Raw genomic sequence first — 17,217 nt, 5'->3', positions numbered from 1 at the left:
CGCGCAGAGGGGCGGCTGGAGCGCGCCTTGGTCCGTCTCCTCCTGGCGTGAAGCGTGTACTTTGCGTTGTGTTTCCCTCCCTAAAAGCTACTTTTGTACACGCAGCAGTCCCGCATGCAAGGGGGTAAAGTCCCCGGTCTCCATAGCCAGGAGTCTCCCTGGGAATGTCCAGCACTCGGGTCTGTGTGGACAATCATGGACATGGTGCCCTGGGCTGTGAGGAGAGCTGTGAGCCTGTGCCTGTTGGGAGGGTTCAGCTCCCTGCCCCATATACTCCAGCGGGAGTCGGCTGCTAGCTGCAGGATCGTGGTTTAATTGTACTTGAATTAGGTCCTGGTTTTGTTTAATCGTTGATATGGAGTTAAGCTTAACGGGTATGTCCAGCTCCTGGTAAAAGCATTTCACCTGTTGGCCTTCTGCTAATGCTGTTATTGAAAGGTGGGGGAGAAAGTATGTTTTAGTTGTCTTACTATCTAAAAATCAGTACTGTTCTGCTGCAGGTGGTGTAAGCACAGAGGTATTGTTGATTGCTGGCAGGTGCTTCATGTATTTAAATGACGTTTCAGAGAGAGAACTTTGAAAACTGAAGAAGAAATTAGTAACTTTTGATTCATGTTTTAACAGATGGCTAGATTAAATCTGATCAATGTTATTTTGACCAGATAAGGATTTTGATGAAAAAGAGCTAAGAAAAATCGATGCGTGCAAACTAACCAAATAGATTAAAAGAGTAATTGACTTGTAATTAAAACTTTTTAGTAATAGATAGTGAACACCTCTCTGAATCCTCAGTTGGCCCTGAAAGAAAACATCAGAGTACGGCACGTGGTTTGTTTTCAGGCAGAATTAATAATTCAAAATCTGTGCAGCTCTTTCTTGTGTGCTGTCCTATGTGAGGAAGACTTCAAACTATGTCTTCTGCTCTGAATAACAGTGCATATAAATAGTGTCTCTTAATGGATTAATGCTAACTACTGATATTTTTTCCTTTTTTTTTTGAAATGAGTTTTTCTGTTTATTTCAATCTTCTGTTTTTGACAAGTAATTATTTCCTATAGGTCAGCTGTGTCCTGGGGAACCTTAAAACAAGAAGTCATCTAGAAACACAGACAATGGGAAAAGATTGATCTTTACTTGAGAGTATTTTTTAGGGTGTGGTTTTAAGAATTGCTTTGGATAAAAATCTTCCCCTTTTCCTTATGACTTTGAAACCATCGTTCTTCAATATGACTTTTTTCCCTCTAGGCTTTTATCAGGAAAAGAAAAAAAAGCAGTTTTACTTTAGGCTGTATTAAACAAAGTAAATAAGGGGGTAAACACTTTAAATGAAGAGGTTTGGTAGAAAAATGTGAATGTGCTTTGTAGACGTGCTTACGGGGAAGCAGAATTGCTTCTGTCTTTCCCTGATCTTATCACACAACTTCCTAGAGGTGCAGGTCATTCTGTGCTGTGTCATTTTGATAAGTGGCATTTGCTGCCTTGCTTTTATGTGTAGGGGGTTGGTGCTGTAGTGCTTTGCTTGTGCTATTCAAAACACTGAGATTATTTTGAAAACACTTTTAAAATGGTTTAAAAATTGTTATAGCTGTTACTTTCTCTCTTTTGCTGATGCGTCTATGTTATAGCTGTAGAAGCTATTGAGGTCAGTGTAAGACTATCACTTTGTAATTTGACCTCGGAAGGGGTACAAGCAGTAGTGCTTTGGTTTAGGTGTGCCTCCGTTGCTCGCACAAGCACTGTGGGTTCGCCCCTGTGAATACTGATGCACTTTACTCCATGGTTTTGTCTTGAAGGCTGGTGGAGCTGCTGGCGTCTGTGTCGACTTGATCCTTTTTCCCCTGGATACTGTGAAAACCAGACTGCAGAGTCCCCAAGGATTTAGGAAGGCTGGTGGCTTTCGTGGCATCTATGCTGGTGTTCCTTCCACTGCTATAGGATCCTTTCCAAATGGTAAATTTTCTTTGGGTTGTGCTTCAAGTGGGAATTTACGTAGTGTAGGACGTTCATGTCCGTGGCTTCCACTCCTGCAGGTGACTGCTTGGAGTCTGTGAGTGCATGTCCAGCTGTGAAGAGCCGTTTCTAGGATTGTACAGTATTGAATGAACTCCTTGAGCAAGCCTGGGATGAAGGCTGCTGGATGTTTGCTCTGAAAATCAATCCTTACTCCTTGAAGCATTTCTGGATATGTCTTATAAGCCTGCCCTTACTTAGAGGGGCACCCTAAGGCATTTCCAGGTGCCAAAGAGGGCTTGAGTCTTGCTTTGGACCCTTGTCATGACCCACTTTCTGACAGTATTGGAAACTAATCAAAATTCTAAATGCTTGAGCACTGGAGGTCTTTAAGCTGATTGCCCTGGGGATGCTATGCCTGTCTGTTTCTCCCTGGAAACAACTACAACACTTAAAATGAGGGGACATCAGGAATAGTTTTGATAGAGAAACTTTAAAAAAGAAAAAAGTAAACAATTATAGTCCCTGCAGAGAAAAGGCATCTAAGATTCCTAATGCCTTTGTCCATTTTGTCTTTGCAGGGAGAGATAAAACAGTAGCAAGCTATGCTGTCAGTAGTAAATGTGAGGAGGACTTTGCCAATAAATCCACTGACACCTTCAGATGTTTGATGTCCTTCATAAGATGATATAAAATAATTCAGTTCTTTATCTTGTCTGCTCTGTTATCTCCTTTTGAGGTGATAAACATCTTTTGATTAGCAGGAGGCAATTCACACAGCCCTTCTTTACAATTAAAATCTGTTCCCCCGCAAGACATGTCATTTTTTTTCAGGGTTTACATCTTCAAAATCTGAACTGTGGTTTTATCTTTCCAACATACGACTCAGAACTGAAATCATCCTTAGGAGTAACCCATAAGGTGCGAGTGCTTTTGTAGGCGACTGTTGCATTGAATAAATACAGCTCATATTTTGATGCCTAGGTCAGTTTTGTAGGTTTCTTGTTCACTGGACGGAACTTTTAGGAGTCCTTCAGAATCTTGCAAGAATTTTTTTATGGAGCTAAAGTGCAAATATTAAACTGAGGTTAGCTAGGAAGAAGTTATTAGTAACTGCTGCTGGAACAGTTTTGCACATTGCAACTTAGCTGACTTGTATCAATTACTTCTATTTTTGGGTTGGCTGTGAGTTGTGTGTTTTTTTTTTTTTCCCCCCTCTTTTCAATTAATCAACTGATTTGATTAATCAACCCTCTTCTGAAAAGAACCACCACCTATTCACTTCCACCAAATAACCTCCCTTCTACCCTTCTTATTTATGAATATGGAAGATACCTACTGGGTAGTCAAGACTAATTAACATATTTTTCCTTATCTCAATACTAAATAAGTCCTGAAGTCCTGACACCTTTAATATTAATGAGAGGGATAGCCAGGAGCATGAAGTTCTGAAGGAATTATCCCACAGGCTGTCTGGATACTGTTATACTGTTTTGGGGCAGAAATATCCTATTTTCAACTACAGTTGTAGAATAATAGGTGATAAAATCCACCTCTAAATGTTGTTTTTTGGGCTAGTTCTGTGATGGAGGAACAGTTAAATGACTGCATGTGTTCTTGAATTTCAGCTGCTGCATTTTTCATCACCTATGAGAATGTGAAATCTGTGCTGCACCATGGCTCTACATCTTACTTGACTCCAGCAATGCACATGGTGGCTGCCTCCCTTGGGGAAGTGGTAAGAAAAGTTTGTGTGTTGTGTCTGTGGGAGCAGAGGAAACCATTCAGTTAGGAAAACTGTATTATTTTTTGAGTACTGACAGTCTTTGTTCTTGTGACGGTTCTTACACAAGTATTACTTATTCTTTTTACTGAAGTGTTGGCACTTGTAGGGATTGTTTCAAAAGGAATAAATGAGTTGGTGACAATCCTTAGTAGGCCTATTGGCTGACCTTGAGAAGTCAGTAGATAGTGGAAGTGTGCCTTGTTCAGAAACGTGAATACGCTTTCACGTTGTAGCTGCTGTGTGTCAGTGTTCAAGAAAGGATTTTACAGCCTTTCAGCTTCGTGTGGGGTGGTCATGGAAAGGATTTTTATTTTAAAAATAGCCAGGAGACAATGATCTTACATGTAAAGTAGGTGCTGTCATCTGAAACCCATCCGCCTTGATGCATAAGAACCAGGGTTAACTAATTAATATTCATCTCCCTCTCCTTCCCTCCAGGCATTCACATTCAGCCAACACCGTTTACCAACATGTTTTACTGTGTTTATCAACAGACTCCCCGAGTTGATATACAAAGTGATGTGATGGGATAGGGCAACTGGCGGTTGTGTAACTTCGTTTGCCCAGCGGTGTGTAATGCTCTCCTGATGGAGCCTGTCTCCGTGGGGTGTCATGGTTGATCTACTGAAGCGTTTTCCCTGTGGGATAGACATCTGTGTATTTTAGTAACAGCTTTTCACATGGTCTCTCTGATAGCTGTAACCCTTAGTTTAGTGTCTTGGTTGGGTTACTGCAGGATAAATGCATATGTAAGTAATGAAAATAATCTCTACATACAAGCTTTTTGAAAACTTTCTTCCTGCTTTTTGGAGAAGTTGCTGTGTTTCTTATCCATTAAATCCATTACTGTGTTTATAGCTAGTTCTGCCAGCGCTGTCTACCTCTGTTTCTGATAGCTGTAACCCTTAGTTTAGTGTCTTGGTTGGGTTACTGCAGGATAAATGCATATGTAAGTAATGAAAATAATCTCTACATACAAGCTTTTTGAAAACTTTCTTCCTGCTTTTTGGAGAAGTTGCTGTGTTTCTTATCCATTAAATCCATTACTGTGTTTATAGCTAGTTCTGCCAGCACTGTCTACCTCTGTTCTCCTGCTTTTTGAGTGTTTCCTGGCACTGCAGTGATGAAATGGGGTGTAAATCACTGTGCCTCCCCAAGTCTATTGGGGGAAAATGGACTGTATGAAACTAGCTTTTCTGTCTCTTTAGTAACTTGACTTAGCCCATGATGTGGGACAGCTCTCCCTGCTCTCTGTGATTTCAGCTGTGATTCCCAGGTAATTTTTATTCTTCTGTGCAAATGATAGTGATTAGATTGAGTGGAACTTAGCCACGGAACTTAAATTAACCTACCAAGCTCAAGAAGATGGGTGAATGCAGTGCTTAGTAACCACTCTGGCAGTGGTTATAGGCAGGTGTAGATGGAAGGTCATAGATTTAGGGCTGGGTGGGATATATTTGTGCTGCTGCCTCAGGTGGATTCTTTGATCTTGATAAGAGCTATCAGGTTATGACTCCTAACTTAAGGCGATGCGGAGAACTTTTGTCCATGGAAATTCCGTAAAGGCAGTTAGAGATCAGCAAAAGGTCTTTCACTGCTATGGCAGTGCACAGCCCGTAAATTCCTTGTTTGCCTGATATCTCATGCAACAGCAGTTGTATGTTTTAAGGGTCTCAAGGGCTGTTTCAGGATCAATTAAAATGATGACTAGGCTCGTGAAGAGGTGCCAGTCCTCTGTCATAAAATCCACTGGAATAAAGGTCTCCTCTTTCATGAGTGGATTATTTATAGTAAACTTTCTCTGCCTGTGAGGGTTCTGTGAGAAAAGTATGACCGGGTTATTTGATCAGCAGCAGCCAAAGAACAGTTGGCTACAGATGACTCCTTGCATGGTTACAGGTTCTGCTGCCCTTTTTTTTCCAAGGTGGTCTGTAGTCTCGTGACCGTTACAGCTCAGGCACTTAACTGCTTTCATTTCCAGGCTGACTAACGGGTGCAGCTGTAGCTAAAGGGGTGCTCAGGGGTGTCTCGTGCTTGGCCCTCGCCACTCTAAGGCGGGAGAAATGCATAGTGATAACCATTGAAATTGCAACCTGACTTTATGGTGAGGAGACTGCAGTGTTGTAACAGCCCTTTTCCAGCTAATAAAATTCTGCTTTTCGTTAGCCTTTCTTCTCTTGGTGTGGTGGGAGAACTAATCTGTAAAATAATTGAGATAGGCATGTAGAGATTTGCTACAACAAGCTTGTGATAAAAATAGCACAAAGGCAGATCTGCTCGCATTTGTTTATGTAAAGTCTTAGCTGATCGATAGAAATATATAAACTATTCCAAATTGCATCAGGGTGAAAGTTATAATTATAGTTTTATTGATTAGTCATTAAGTTTTAATCGCAGCATAACCACTGGGACTATTATTTTGTCAGTAGGTTGGTTTTTTTAATACGTACTTTTCTTCCTTTGTATGCTTTAGTAATTACTATGATATAAATTGCTTTTAAATAATAAGCCAAAGACTCTGACACGTTAGGATTCCCAAAGCATCTCTTTGCACTTCCAAAATGTCTTTTTACAAAGTAGAGAAATTAAGATTTAGAGCAAGAAACTGATGTTGGATTTCTAGGTTTGCTGCTCCTTCACTGATGAGTGCAAATGAGTTAGCCACCTTCTTGTGCATCAATAAAATGTGTGTATGTGCTGAGCTCAAAGGTATGTTAATGCTGACTAATCTGCCTTTTGAATTTGACCCAATGAAAATAAAAAATTATGTGAAGAGGAAAAAATGCAAAGGTTGCATCAAGATATGTTGAAATATATGGAAGAAATTGGTCAAATTGGAGCTCTTTTTTAACAGTCACTCTTCTGTATTGTTTGCAGACTGTGTTAATATATGGGAAACACAGTTCCCTGGAACAGTTTTGGTCCAATTTCCCAGTTCCAGGCAGGAGGCACAAAACCAAGCAGTAAAAAAGCAGTGGCTGTAGCATGGTTTGTGTTGGGGTGGTGGTGGTTTTTCTTTTTCTTTTAGGCAGGAGGAATGTAGGCAGCTAATCTCACCTCCCAGGGTGAGATAAAGGCAAGTACATACAAAATCTGACCCTTTTAAACATAATTATTTTTTCCTACAACTGAATCTTGCTGTATAGGGTCTCTATCCTATAATACATGAAAAATTACTCACAAAGACACAGCCCAAACTCTAGAAGACAGATATGTTATCTCTTCAAGCAAGAAGAAAGTTGAAGAATGCATGAGTTACTGGTGGGGGAAAACCCCTTGTTATACCACTTGTGTAACTGAAATTTGGAGATAGTAAACATACTGCATCCAGGACTTTGGAATTTTTCATCCTGACTCTACATTGCTCGGTATGTTTAGTCTGCCTGTATCTTTACAGTGAGCTGCCAGATGTGCTTGGAAAACATGATACCATAGGGAGTGGAAAGGAAAACCAGATGTTCTAAAATTTTGCTTTTAATGTTCTAAGGCGGTGCAAGTACTCTGAGGAGGAGCAGTATTTTTAATCTCCTAGTGCCCATTTTAAATAGGAACCAGGTGGGTCTTGTAGATCCAGAGTTAATTGTACAGCTCCAGATTGACTTGTACATCATGTTTTACATCAGTTTAATTATGACAGTGTGCACTATTAATTAACAAAAAACTTTGATAAAGAGAAGTCCCCCTCTGGGCCTCCCCCATCAGCCTCCTGCAAACTTGGTTTATGGGACAAGTTGAAGATTTGTCCCAGTTTGACCGATGAGGTTTCCTTTGCGAGTGCCAAAGTGGTTGGATTCAGCACAGCTGATTTTACATCCTGCTGGCGTTTCCATGGAGGTGAGAATAAAGTCACTGGGGTCACGTTCTGGAAAAGAATGTGAAGCACTTCCAGAGTGCCTCACTCTTCCAGAGTGCTTCAGGATGATGGTGCTGGAGATATGTTGGTGCTGTGCAGTGCATCCCCAAGGCTGCCTGATCCCAGGTTACTTGCAGTGAAGCGGTGTGTCTACAGAGTGTGCTGTAGCACCAGAGGGAGTGTAACTCAGATCCTGAGAGCTGCCGGGTCAGATTAGTGACACTCTGCCTGTATTTGTTTGTTCGCTTGAATTTTTAGGTGATACAGCCATGGATGGTTTGATAGGGACTTCTCCCTTTGAAGATGATGGGTTTGGCTGTCCTCACCAAGAAGGATTTTGGCATAGCCTCATTTTTTTCCAAAATTTGAGAAGGAGGGACCTTGAGTCAATTTGAATTGAAACATCCCAAGGTTTGTCACTTCACTGGGGTGATGGGATCTTGTGGCTCCACAGGGCAATGTGAGGACAGGTATTTCAGGGTGAAATTCCAAGCTCACTGGTGTATTCCATTGTGTTGCCACTTAAAATACTGCTGTGATAAGAGCAAAGTGTGTGGTTCATCTGTGATTAGCATCTGACCCTCAGTATTAATAACTTAGGAATTTTTTTATCTGCTGTTGGGATGTGTCAGGTAGGAAAGCTTCTTTATTATCTTTCTGGGGAATTCAGATAGATTTCTCTACTGGTCCTAACTTGTTTCTTAGAAGAAGCAAGCCCAAATGCAAGCAAGCTTACACTTTACAAATCATGGTTCTGTAGAATGACATTATGAGAATACTTTTATTTCAAGTGCAGATTTTATATTATTTTAGGCTTGGCTTATTTTTCTGGGGGGAAAAAAGGGCATTTTAGATGCAATAGACAACATTGTGTTGTCTGTCTCTGTGACTCAGCCCCTTCTTCCCTCTTCCATGGCAGAATCTTTTGAAACAGTTAACTGGTTTCAGTTCAATAGAAGAACAGGAATCTCCAAAGGGTATTGGTATGAATTCCATGAGAGTAACTGGCTAGGTCAGAGGAGAAAGTTGCTGTTAATGCCCATTCTGAAAAAAAGGCCAGAAGCATGAGTCGGGCAAATCCATGGAGTGATATGAAAGTCTCCAGCAGGATAAATTGGTCAGGGCTTTACAGCATTGTAAACCCTAGAAGATCAGCTTGCAGCAGCCTGATTTAACAGATGAAACAGCCATTCACATCAGACACGGAGTTCTGATTTTTAGCTATTTGAAACTCAAAAACTTGCGTGTTGGAAGATGTGGCTTTTCAGTTCAACAGGCAGATTGGACACTCTGGGGAGAGAGTTGCTTCTAAATCAACAATTGTCTGCTGCAACGAAGAAGTGATTTAGTACTTACTGCATCTAGACTTTGGGGTCATAGCTTTGAATTTTAGCTATCCTTTTTCTCAGAACTGAACTAATAAACGGAGAAAACTTTTTAAAAATGAGAAGCTGCAATTTCTGCCAGCGTAGTATGGGCTGACAGAGCATGCTATTCAGGGTAGTGTCCGAAGTCTGACAACAGTCAGAGTTTGATGGGACCTCTTCCCCAGTACATAACCTTGCTTTGCTATTTTCATTGATCAGTGCCTGTCATTTTAGGTGTCTTTTATGCTGTGCACATGTGGATGCGTCTAGGCAATGAGAAGGGAGAACGTGCTGACCCTGGCAAGCTGGGCAGTGGTGGGGAGTGCAGCAATGTAGGTGTTTTTTTGAATCGATAGTGGTGGATTTTGAAATATTAATAAATGAATCTCAGTTAGGCCAGGTCTGCAATACGGATGCTGCAGGCTTTTTGCCAAACCCTTACGCAGAAGTGTGGCTGAGCAGTGGTTGGAAGACAGCTGTGATGGTGAGAGTGCTGCCATGAAGAGCTATTGAAGGAGCACAGTGAGAGCAGATGGAAACTCAAATTAGAGCAGCAGCTGAAAATTGGTTGGAAATAAAGATGAATGGAGGCATGAATCCACAAATGTTGCCAACAAAATTCATCATACAATTAAAGGCTGAAACAGCAAATTAAGAAGTGTCCAAACACCTAACCCATGTTGATCTTCTCTTGCATGTTCCATGTTTTCTGCATGTATTGCCTCTTTTTCATCAGCTGCCCTTCCTAGATTGCTTTGTGCTATCTACTCAATTCAGGGCTTAGAAAATGTGATATTTTGAAGTAGAATAGAAGCTTGATGGTTGTCATCTCCTTTCTTTCAATCCTAGGGCTGATACTCAGTTGATTTAGAAATATTTGTAGCTCCAAGTATCTACAAAGGAAAGCTAATTTGGGTTAAAGAGTATAAGTGAGAAATAAATAATTTAAAAGTATTTCCTGGCTTGCAACGTATTCTTCCGGAGTCAGTTTTGGAAATGTCTGAGATGATAGTTTAAGGTAAGTTTATTCCAAAGTGAGGTTCTGTACAGGGCTTGTCAGGAATAACTATTTCTGAATAGCTCCATATGTGGACAAGCCTGTAATTCTTTAAGTGAAAAGGCTGTAGGAAAGAGCAAGGGATCAATTGAAGGAAAATACTTGATAAAGTACAATGTAGTTGAAATTTCCGTGTTCTGGGCCAATGTAACCCCCAAGAGACTGAGCAAGTTGTAAAATACTAGTCATCTTTCAACAGGAGACTTAATGTGTTTTCAAAAAATACTGCCTATGTTCTCTTGCCTGGAATCTTATTAACATTTGTCCTCCTGTAGCACAGCCTGACCCCGCTTGGCTCCGTGGAAACAGTTTTAGGCTGGATGGGATGCATCATGCTACTTCTGGTGAAAGAACAGTTTGGCTGGTGGATGTGCTGAGTTTCTTAAGCCTTTTAAAATAAGTTTAACAGACTCTCGGTGGTGGAAGAGTTGCTGGGATAGATTGGATCATGCAGGCAACTCTGTAGGTTGAATTAAAGGTCTACTCTTTTTTTGGCTTTAAGGCTTTCTATGTTTAAATGTGGTAGTAATTCACAATTTGAGCATCAACCAGGTTAAAGAAGGTTGGTTTGGGTTTTTTTTAATGCTATTCAGCTGTCTGATTTTTGCCACTCCAATTTAAACCAACTGCTTGTGACTGCTGAGAAACTTCAAAATCTGGACACTTAGTTTGTGCAGGAGCACAAGAGATGTGTGTAACAGCAGGCCACTTCTGATAAGTTTTAGATTTAGTTTTAAAAAGGAAAGAAAACTCTACATTGCTTAAACTTTGAAAGACCAATTTAGTTATGCAAAACACCCAAACCTTCAAAACACCTGCAGTGAGAAGCACTTAGGTAAAGAAGTGCTTAGTGTCAGCCTTACAAGCTTCCCCTGTTCTTTGCCTGTTAACTGATATAATTGGGGTAGCAGTTTCTCCTTGCTGTGAAGGGAACTAGGCATAGATTTCCACTGTTTGAGGACAAAAATTTTCCAAAGTACCTCTGACATGGCTGATGGAGAGGTAGGCAGGGAACCCACAGCAAGAGTTGCTGAGCAATTGAAGAGCCATATTCAGGGGAAGGAAATCTCAGAGGGGCAGAAGCCTGTGTTGAGGGGGCTACTGAAGTGCTGGGCGAGGAGGCAGCTGGGGTGAAAAGGCTCAGCCAAGATGGCCATTGAAGGCAGAAGTGTGTGGTGGTGCAGGTGATGCTCTGGAAAGCAATAAGGAGCTGATTTAGGTTTGACAATGACAGGATGCAATAACACTTTTCAGAACAGCTCTGCAGACTCCAGGTGAAGTCATCGGAGGTGGAAACTTGGAGGAAGTTGAAAGTGTTTCTGCGTAAGCTCTGCTTTTGCAAATGCTTGCGACATTTGGTCCCTATGAATGGTCTTCTCTCTGAAATAGTATGTTTTTAAGCTCTGGGAAGTGCTGAGATCTGAGGGATCTTGCTGGGTGAGATTGCTCTTTGAAGAAATGTTTCCTGCCAGCATACAGGGGAGCTGCAGTTAAATTAGTGAAGGCCCTATTGTGTCAGTCAGAGGAAAAGATGGGACAAAGAGCTTGGCATTGTCTAAACTTTCCCATCCAGAGCCCATTAGTCAAAACTTGTTCTCTCCATGGGGTTTAAATTAGGAATGGAGTCACCTGTTCATGACCCCAGCAGCTCTGCACAGGGCTGATTTCAGCTGTGCTGTGAGGGCACATCCAGACTGCGTGAGTGTGGGAGGGGAAAACAAGATCAGCATATTCTGAGGTTTTATTTTGAAGATGAACACTTTTTTTCTGGGGCTGGCATTTAAAGCAGAAACTGGTGGTGGACAGTACATATACTGGGCAGTTTCTGTAAGTCCTGGAGGCAATTAAAATAGGTGTTAAAGCTCCAATTCTCTACTCTGTGTTTTAGCAGGTAGCAGTCTGCTGAGAAGCTTGAGTTGTGACCCACAGCAAATTACAGACCATAGAAACACGTATTTTTGTTCTGTCTTGGTCAAAAGGACAGCAATTACTTAGATGAAGGTTTATGGGTGTTTGGACTGTTAAGGGTCTGTGACTGCAGCAGTTCAGGCTGTTCAAAGAAAATACAAAACCCAATGACAAATTTGGTTTCCTGTTTCTTCAGTTTCTGTTAATTTTCCTGGTGGCAGAAAGGGTGAGGCTGTTCAACTTCTCTCTGCAGGTACATCCCACACTCCCCACCTTCCCCACTACCTAACATTCCCAGTCCAAGAGTTGTGAGCAGGGTTTTGAAACAATTATTTAGGGGATGAAATACTTTGCTAATCTCATAATATTGCATTGAAGAAGTTCGGTCTGGGTTTTTTTTTTTCTTTTTCCTCTCCTTTTGGAGAAGGGAATCCCAGTGAGATCTGAAGAACCAAACATAAACTTAGAGTTTAGAGAGGTATGGAAAGCTGCCGTGCTGGATTCAAGGTTTGTTGAGAGGCTCTGACTTCAAACCAAGGGGAAAATTTCCCCTTCTTTTTCAGGTTCCAAAGGAAATCAGTGCAATTTAAACTTCCTTAATTTTAGACTTGCCTATTATTCTAATCATTCAATTATCTGAGGAATGGAAAAGGAAATTTTTCATGTTTCAGACGAAAAGTAGTAACTTCCTACTTAAAGGGACAGGCTGAGAGATTTGAGCTTGTTCAGCCTGGAGAAGAGAAGGCTCCGGGGAGACCTTATTGCAGCCTTCTAGTGCCTGAAGGGGCTACAAGGAAGCTGGGAGGGGACTTTTTACACGGGCCTGTACTGACAGGACAAGGGGTAATGGGTTTAAATTTAAAGTGGGGAGGTTTAGATTACGTATCAGGAAGGAATTCTTCCCAGAGAGGGTGGGGAGACACTGGAACAGGTTGCCCAGAGAAGCTGTGGATGCCCCATCCCTGGGAGTGTCCAAGGCCAGGCTGGATGAGGCTTGGAGCAACCTGGTCTAGTGGAAGGTATCCCTGCCCATGGCAGGGGGTTGGAGCTAGATGATCTTTAAGGTCCTTCCCAACCCAAACGATTCTATGATCTGACAGAGAAATTTAGATGCTCAGATTTCTGAGCAGGGGCAGGCAGTCTTTCTGACCTTCAAGAATGGGGTGAGAGATGAGAATTTTGTTCCCAGGTTGACTGCAGCCTAAACGTACGTCCTTTGATAGGTCATAGGCTCTGTGTTGCCACTTTTGTGCAGCTGCTTTTTCTCCCGAATGGGTTAGCAATTATCTTGCACAGGTATTGGGAGGTTTACTTTAAAGTCTCTGTTCTCTGGCTGCAAAGTTGTGTAGTGTCATTCATTAGATTCTTATTTGATTAAGAATAAACTTATGCAAATGACAGTAAAAAGTAACTCTCCCCAGGTATGTTCTTTTAGTTCTGTGTTAAGTATTAAATTATGTTTATGTGGTGATTGTCAATTAAAGCTTCCCAGCCTACTCAGATAAAGTCATTAAAACTAACCTCCTGCTTGGGAAATAGAACATTAGAATCCTTGAGCAAGTGTTCTAAAGGCTTTAAAGCTGCAACACAGAAAAGTTTTCTGGAGCTTACCACATGTTTCTGTACCCAGTTTTCAAAGTAAGCTTAGCTATGCAAGCTAGAGCTTTGCTTGGAGTCAGAGAGTCCTACGTCACCAGCTACTAACGTGTTACAGAACAGTTCTATGTCCTCAGACTACTCTTATCCTGCATTGCAGCAGAATAGCTGGATGATTACTAAGTGGAAAAAATTTGGTCTTGATCCTCACCCAAGCCCAGGTTAGTGCAGAGAATAATAGATCAGCTCATGATACAGGAGCTCATCGGGTGCCAGCATCTTGACAGAATGGGCTCTTAGTCTTTGCCCTTCAGTGGCCTGTCTTAAGAGCCAGGGTAATATCTGCCTCTTATTAAAGGTAAGTGCTCAGACCGTGTGGTTGTGGGAGCTTTTAAGGGTATAAGTCAGATCATCAGCTGTGCAAGGTGCGTGCCAGGCTGCATAAGGAAATGCTTTCTCCAGCCGCTCTCTGTAGAGGTACAAAGCTGTTCATAGTGGTGTAGCAGCTGCGTTCCCAGTTCTGAGAGAAACCTGCTTGCATCAGCCTGATTTGAATACCCAGCATAAGCTTTTAATAGCACTGCAACACCTACTCAGTCCTCTTTCAAAGGTTTCTGGATATGTCTCATGCACAGATCATGCCTGTAAGGTTAGTGGTCAAATTGTAGTATAAGTGCCTAAAAAAAAAAAAAAAGTATGTTGTCTTTTTATTCTCTACTAAATGCTACAAAACCAGTCATGTAGAAAACTGTTAGCCTGCAGCACAGCAGATAGAAGTGAAAGGCTGAATAGCATATGTTAGTATTTGGAAAATAATATGGCTCTGAAGACCAGGAGGAGTTGTGCCCTTTTCTGAAGGTGGTGTTACTGTCTTAACGTTTGGCTTTGCCTGAAGAAAAGATGATGCTGGACAGAGGAGCAAGGACCTGGTAGTGAACTAGATGTGGTGTCATGATGGTTTGCAGAGAGGTACTTACTCCAGAATTTGCGGTGGCAATTCAATGGGTTCCTTCTAGTCCAGTCAGCTACTTCAGATTCTTTGTCACGTTGACCACAAAATCATTAAAGAAATGGATGGATGAGGTGCTGAAAGATATGGTTTAGAGGTGGACAGATACGGTTGGACTAGATGATCTCTAAGGTCTTTTCCAACCTAGTGATTCTATGATTCTAAATGAAAGTCTACTTTTGGAGTTCTCTTCAGCCATTTTCATGGTGGGCAGTTTGCTGCTGTTTTCCCTGAATAAGCAGTGAGCTGTGTACATCTTCCCGCTTTTGCAGTTCCCGGACTACTGAATCAAGATCTGGATGACCATTTGCACCAAACACCCTTGTGAGCAGGGCTATCCCCTCTTTGTTCTTTTTTATTGTGTCTTGTGTTATTGTCTAGAGAAAAGTGCTTGGTAGCCTTGTGCTGATGAGAGTCAGATGAGTGCTGCTTAATTCTGAACAGCTGCTCAAGCATCAGGTAGGATTGGCCCTTGTGCCAACAGACAGTGCTTTAAGATAAAGTGTTTCTAATAAACTTGGGTGAGCCCACGGGAAAGGTTCTGTCCAGGTTCCTGGTACTATTTGCAGCATGTCTTATTCTCTGTTAGCTGGAGTCACATAGCAACGGGTTTCAGATGTACCAAAACAAACTGTTTAAATCGGTATATGTAAAGAGGCTTTGTGTTGGCTTCAGGGCACGTTTGAGACTTTAATTGCACGGGTCATTCTTCACGATCAGTCGAGAGACCGTCAGACCAACTAGGAAAGTCTGATTCCAACGTGAATCCGACCAGGAGATGGCGCTGTTGATGCACGCAAGGAGCATCCAAGAGCTGAACCACTTCTCCCGCCACTGACAGAGGGAAAACAACTACCTTCATTTAATTGGGAAATATTCCGTCTTTGTAAGACCTAGATAAATGTTAACAAAACAGTTCTAATGTTTAGCTTTTGTCCCTAACTGGCTAATTCAAGTCAGTAAATTAAAAATACACTTAGCTTTGTGTCTAAATACTGGAGTCACCCTTTGACTTGGTGATGATTTAAGACAGGGATGTTGAAATCCAGTACTCTTGCCCACAGTTGGTTACAGAATTAAAAGGCTCGAAAGATAATAGATGCTACTATTGTCATTTCTGCATAGCTGCTCTGTAAACTCATAGCTTTGCTTGTAGCTGTAGATTTGGGTTTTGTTAAAGTTTAAGTCTAAAAATCCTTTAGCCTTTTGTTTCAGTGTTATTGTTTTCCTGCCCTCATGGATACACGTGCATTGACATGGAGAGAGTCTGAAAACTGGGGAATTGTATTGCCTGACCTGATAGATAAGGAAGGAGCTTATAAGGCAGCATCCCTTTATTTTTCTTTTCCTCCCCCTGAACTTAATTCTGTTTTCCTGCTCCCATCAAAAGTTGGGAACAACTCATCTTTCCAGCACTTTGTTGGAAAAAGAAGCCTGGCCCTCTTGACAGGGTGCTGTTGTCTGATGCCTTGATGTCGGCTGAGGTAGCTGGGAGCCTACTGCCGTACCCTCTCCACGGCTGGTGATGCAGATGTTTGATGGAGAGCTGATTTATCACAAGGTCATCCCCAAAATCTGTAGCATGCACCAGGAATGGCCTGTTTGGCAGGCTGTATTGTGCTCTTCTGTGGCAAGCAACAGGCTATGTCTTTCTGAACAGCCAAGAGATTAAAAAGCAATTTCTTCCTGGGATCTTCGTGATTAGGGAGGTGAATTGGAGCCCACTGTGCGAGGTCATGTTATTGTCTGTCTTCCATGTCTGTCTGTAGCAGGCAGTGCAGGTAAAAGCATATACGTGGATAGTTACTGCTGAGCAGCCACAGAATTACATCTTTCGCCCTTACTTGTGCAATTTGCTTACAGCGCTCTGATATCTGGAAATTTAAGTATGAATTCTCTCGGTGCAGCGTTATCATGCTGCTGCTGCTTAAACGTATTTAGCCAAGAAGAACCGTTGAGGTGTGTGTGGTGTTCTTTAACTTTGGCAGCGCTACCTGGAATGCGCTGCAGGGATTGAGATCCACATGTAATAATTTGAGGTTTTTCTGTGCCTGTCTGTCCCAGGTTGTTACTTTTGTTTTAACCTTGTGCACCGAGGTGATATGTGTGAACTTAATCTTGCATACTTCCCTTTCAAGACCCATGTTTGACATCAAAGGACTGCTCGGATTGTTAGGGAGGTGCACAGGTAGGAACAAATAAGGTGACATGTAAGTTCAGGTGCACAGTGGAAATGTCACCCTTCGATCTGATGTCAGCAGTGGCAGCTGGTGGCTTTTTTCATGCCAGAAGTGCCCTATGGAGCCATCTGACAGCGCAGCCCGGGTGCCACCAGCCTTTATTTCCTTTCATAACAGCACAGTGTAATCACTGTTTTTGTTCTTGTGCAGCCACGGATTCCCTCTTAAGCGCAAATTCAAATGGGAGAAACATCAAAGTTAATAGGAAATGAAATGCACCCCAAGTAGTCTGGGGGAAATGGAGATGTTACTTTGTAGCCACCCTTCTCCTGCCAAAACGGCGGCACCCCAGATGTCAGGAAGCCACGCTGCACTCTTTGTCTGCTCTTGATTGACTGGATTGTTTTCATCTGAGCCTTTTTAAAGCTCTCCTCCTGCCTCCATATTTTTAAGGAATAAAAAGCTAATATAAGGACATGGAGTGTTATGAAGCATGAAGTTCTATAAATAT

The 17,217-nt window shown here is 41.9% G+C and overlaps 1 protein-coding gene across 1 annotated transcript in view; it reads left to right on the top strand.

Moving 5' to 3' along the window:
- Positions 1–1,781: 1,781 nt before the first annotated feature.
- SLC25A26 (solute carrier family 25 (S-adenosylmethionine carrier), member 26) overlaps positions 1,782–17,217 on the top strand; it is a gene marked incomplete at its 5' end in the record, with an annotated part of 77,806 nt that continues 62,370 nt past the window's right edge. The window contains 2 exons of the mRNA XM_010159143.1: positions 1,782–1,950; positions 3,579–3,688. Of these exons, the coding sequence (XP_010157445.1) occupies positions 1,782–1,950; positions 3,579–3,688 (279 nt within the window). The remainder of the gene's footprint in view (positions 1,951–3,578; positions 3,689–17,217) is intronic.

Source organism: Eurypyga helias, unplaced genomic scaffold (assembly GCF_000690775.1).
Source record: "Eurypyga helias isolate BGI_N326 unplaced genomic scaffold, ASM69077v1 scaffold3239, whole genome shotgun sequence".
In the NCBI taxonomy this organism is placed as follows: domain Eukaryota; kingdom Metazoa; phylum Chordata; class Aves; order Eurypygiformes; family Eurypygidae; genus Eurypyga; species Eurypyga helias.
Note: the sequence above shows the minus strand (reverse complement) of the source record. Positions and strands in the feature narration are given on the sequence as shown.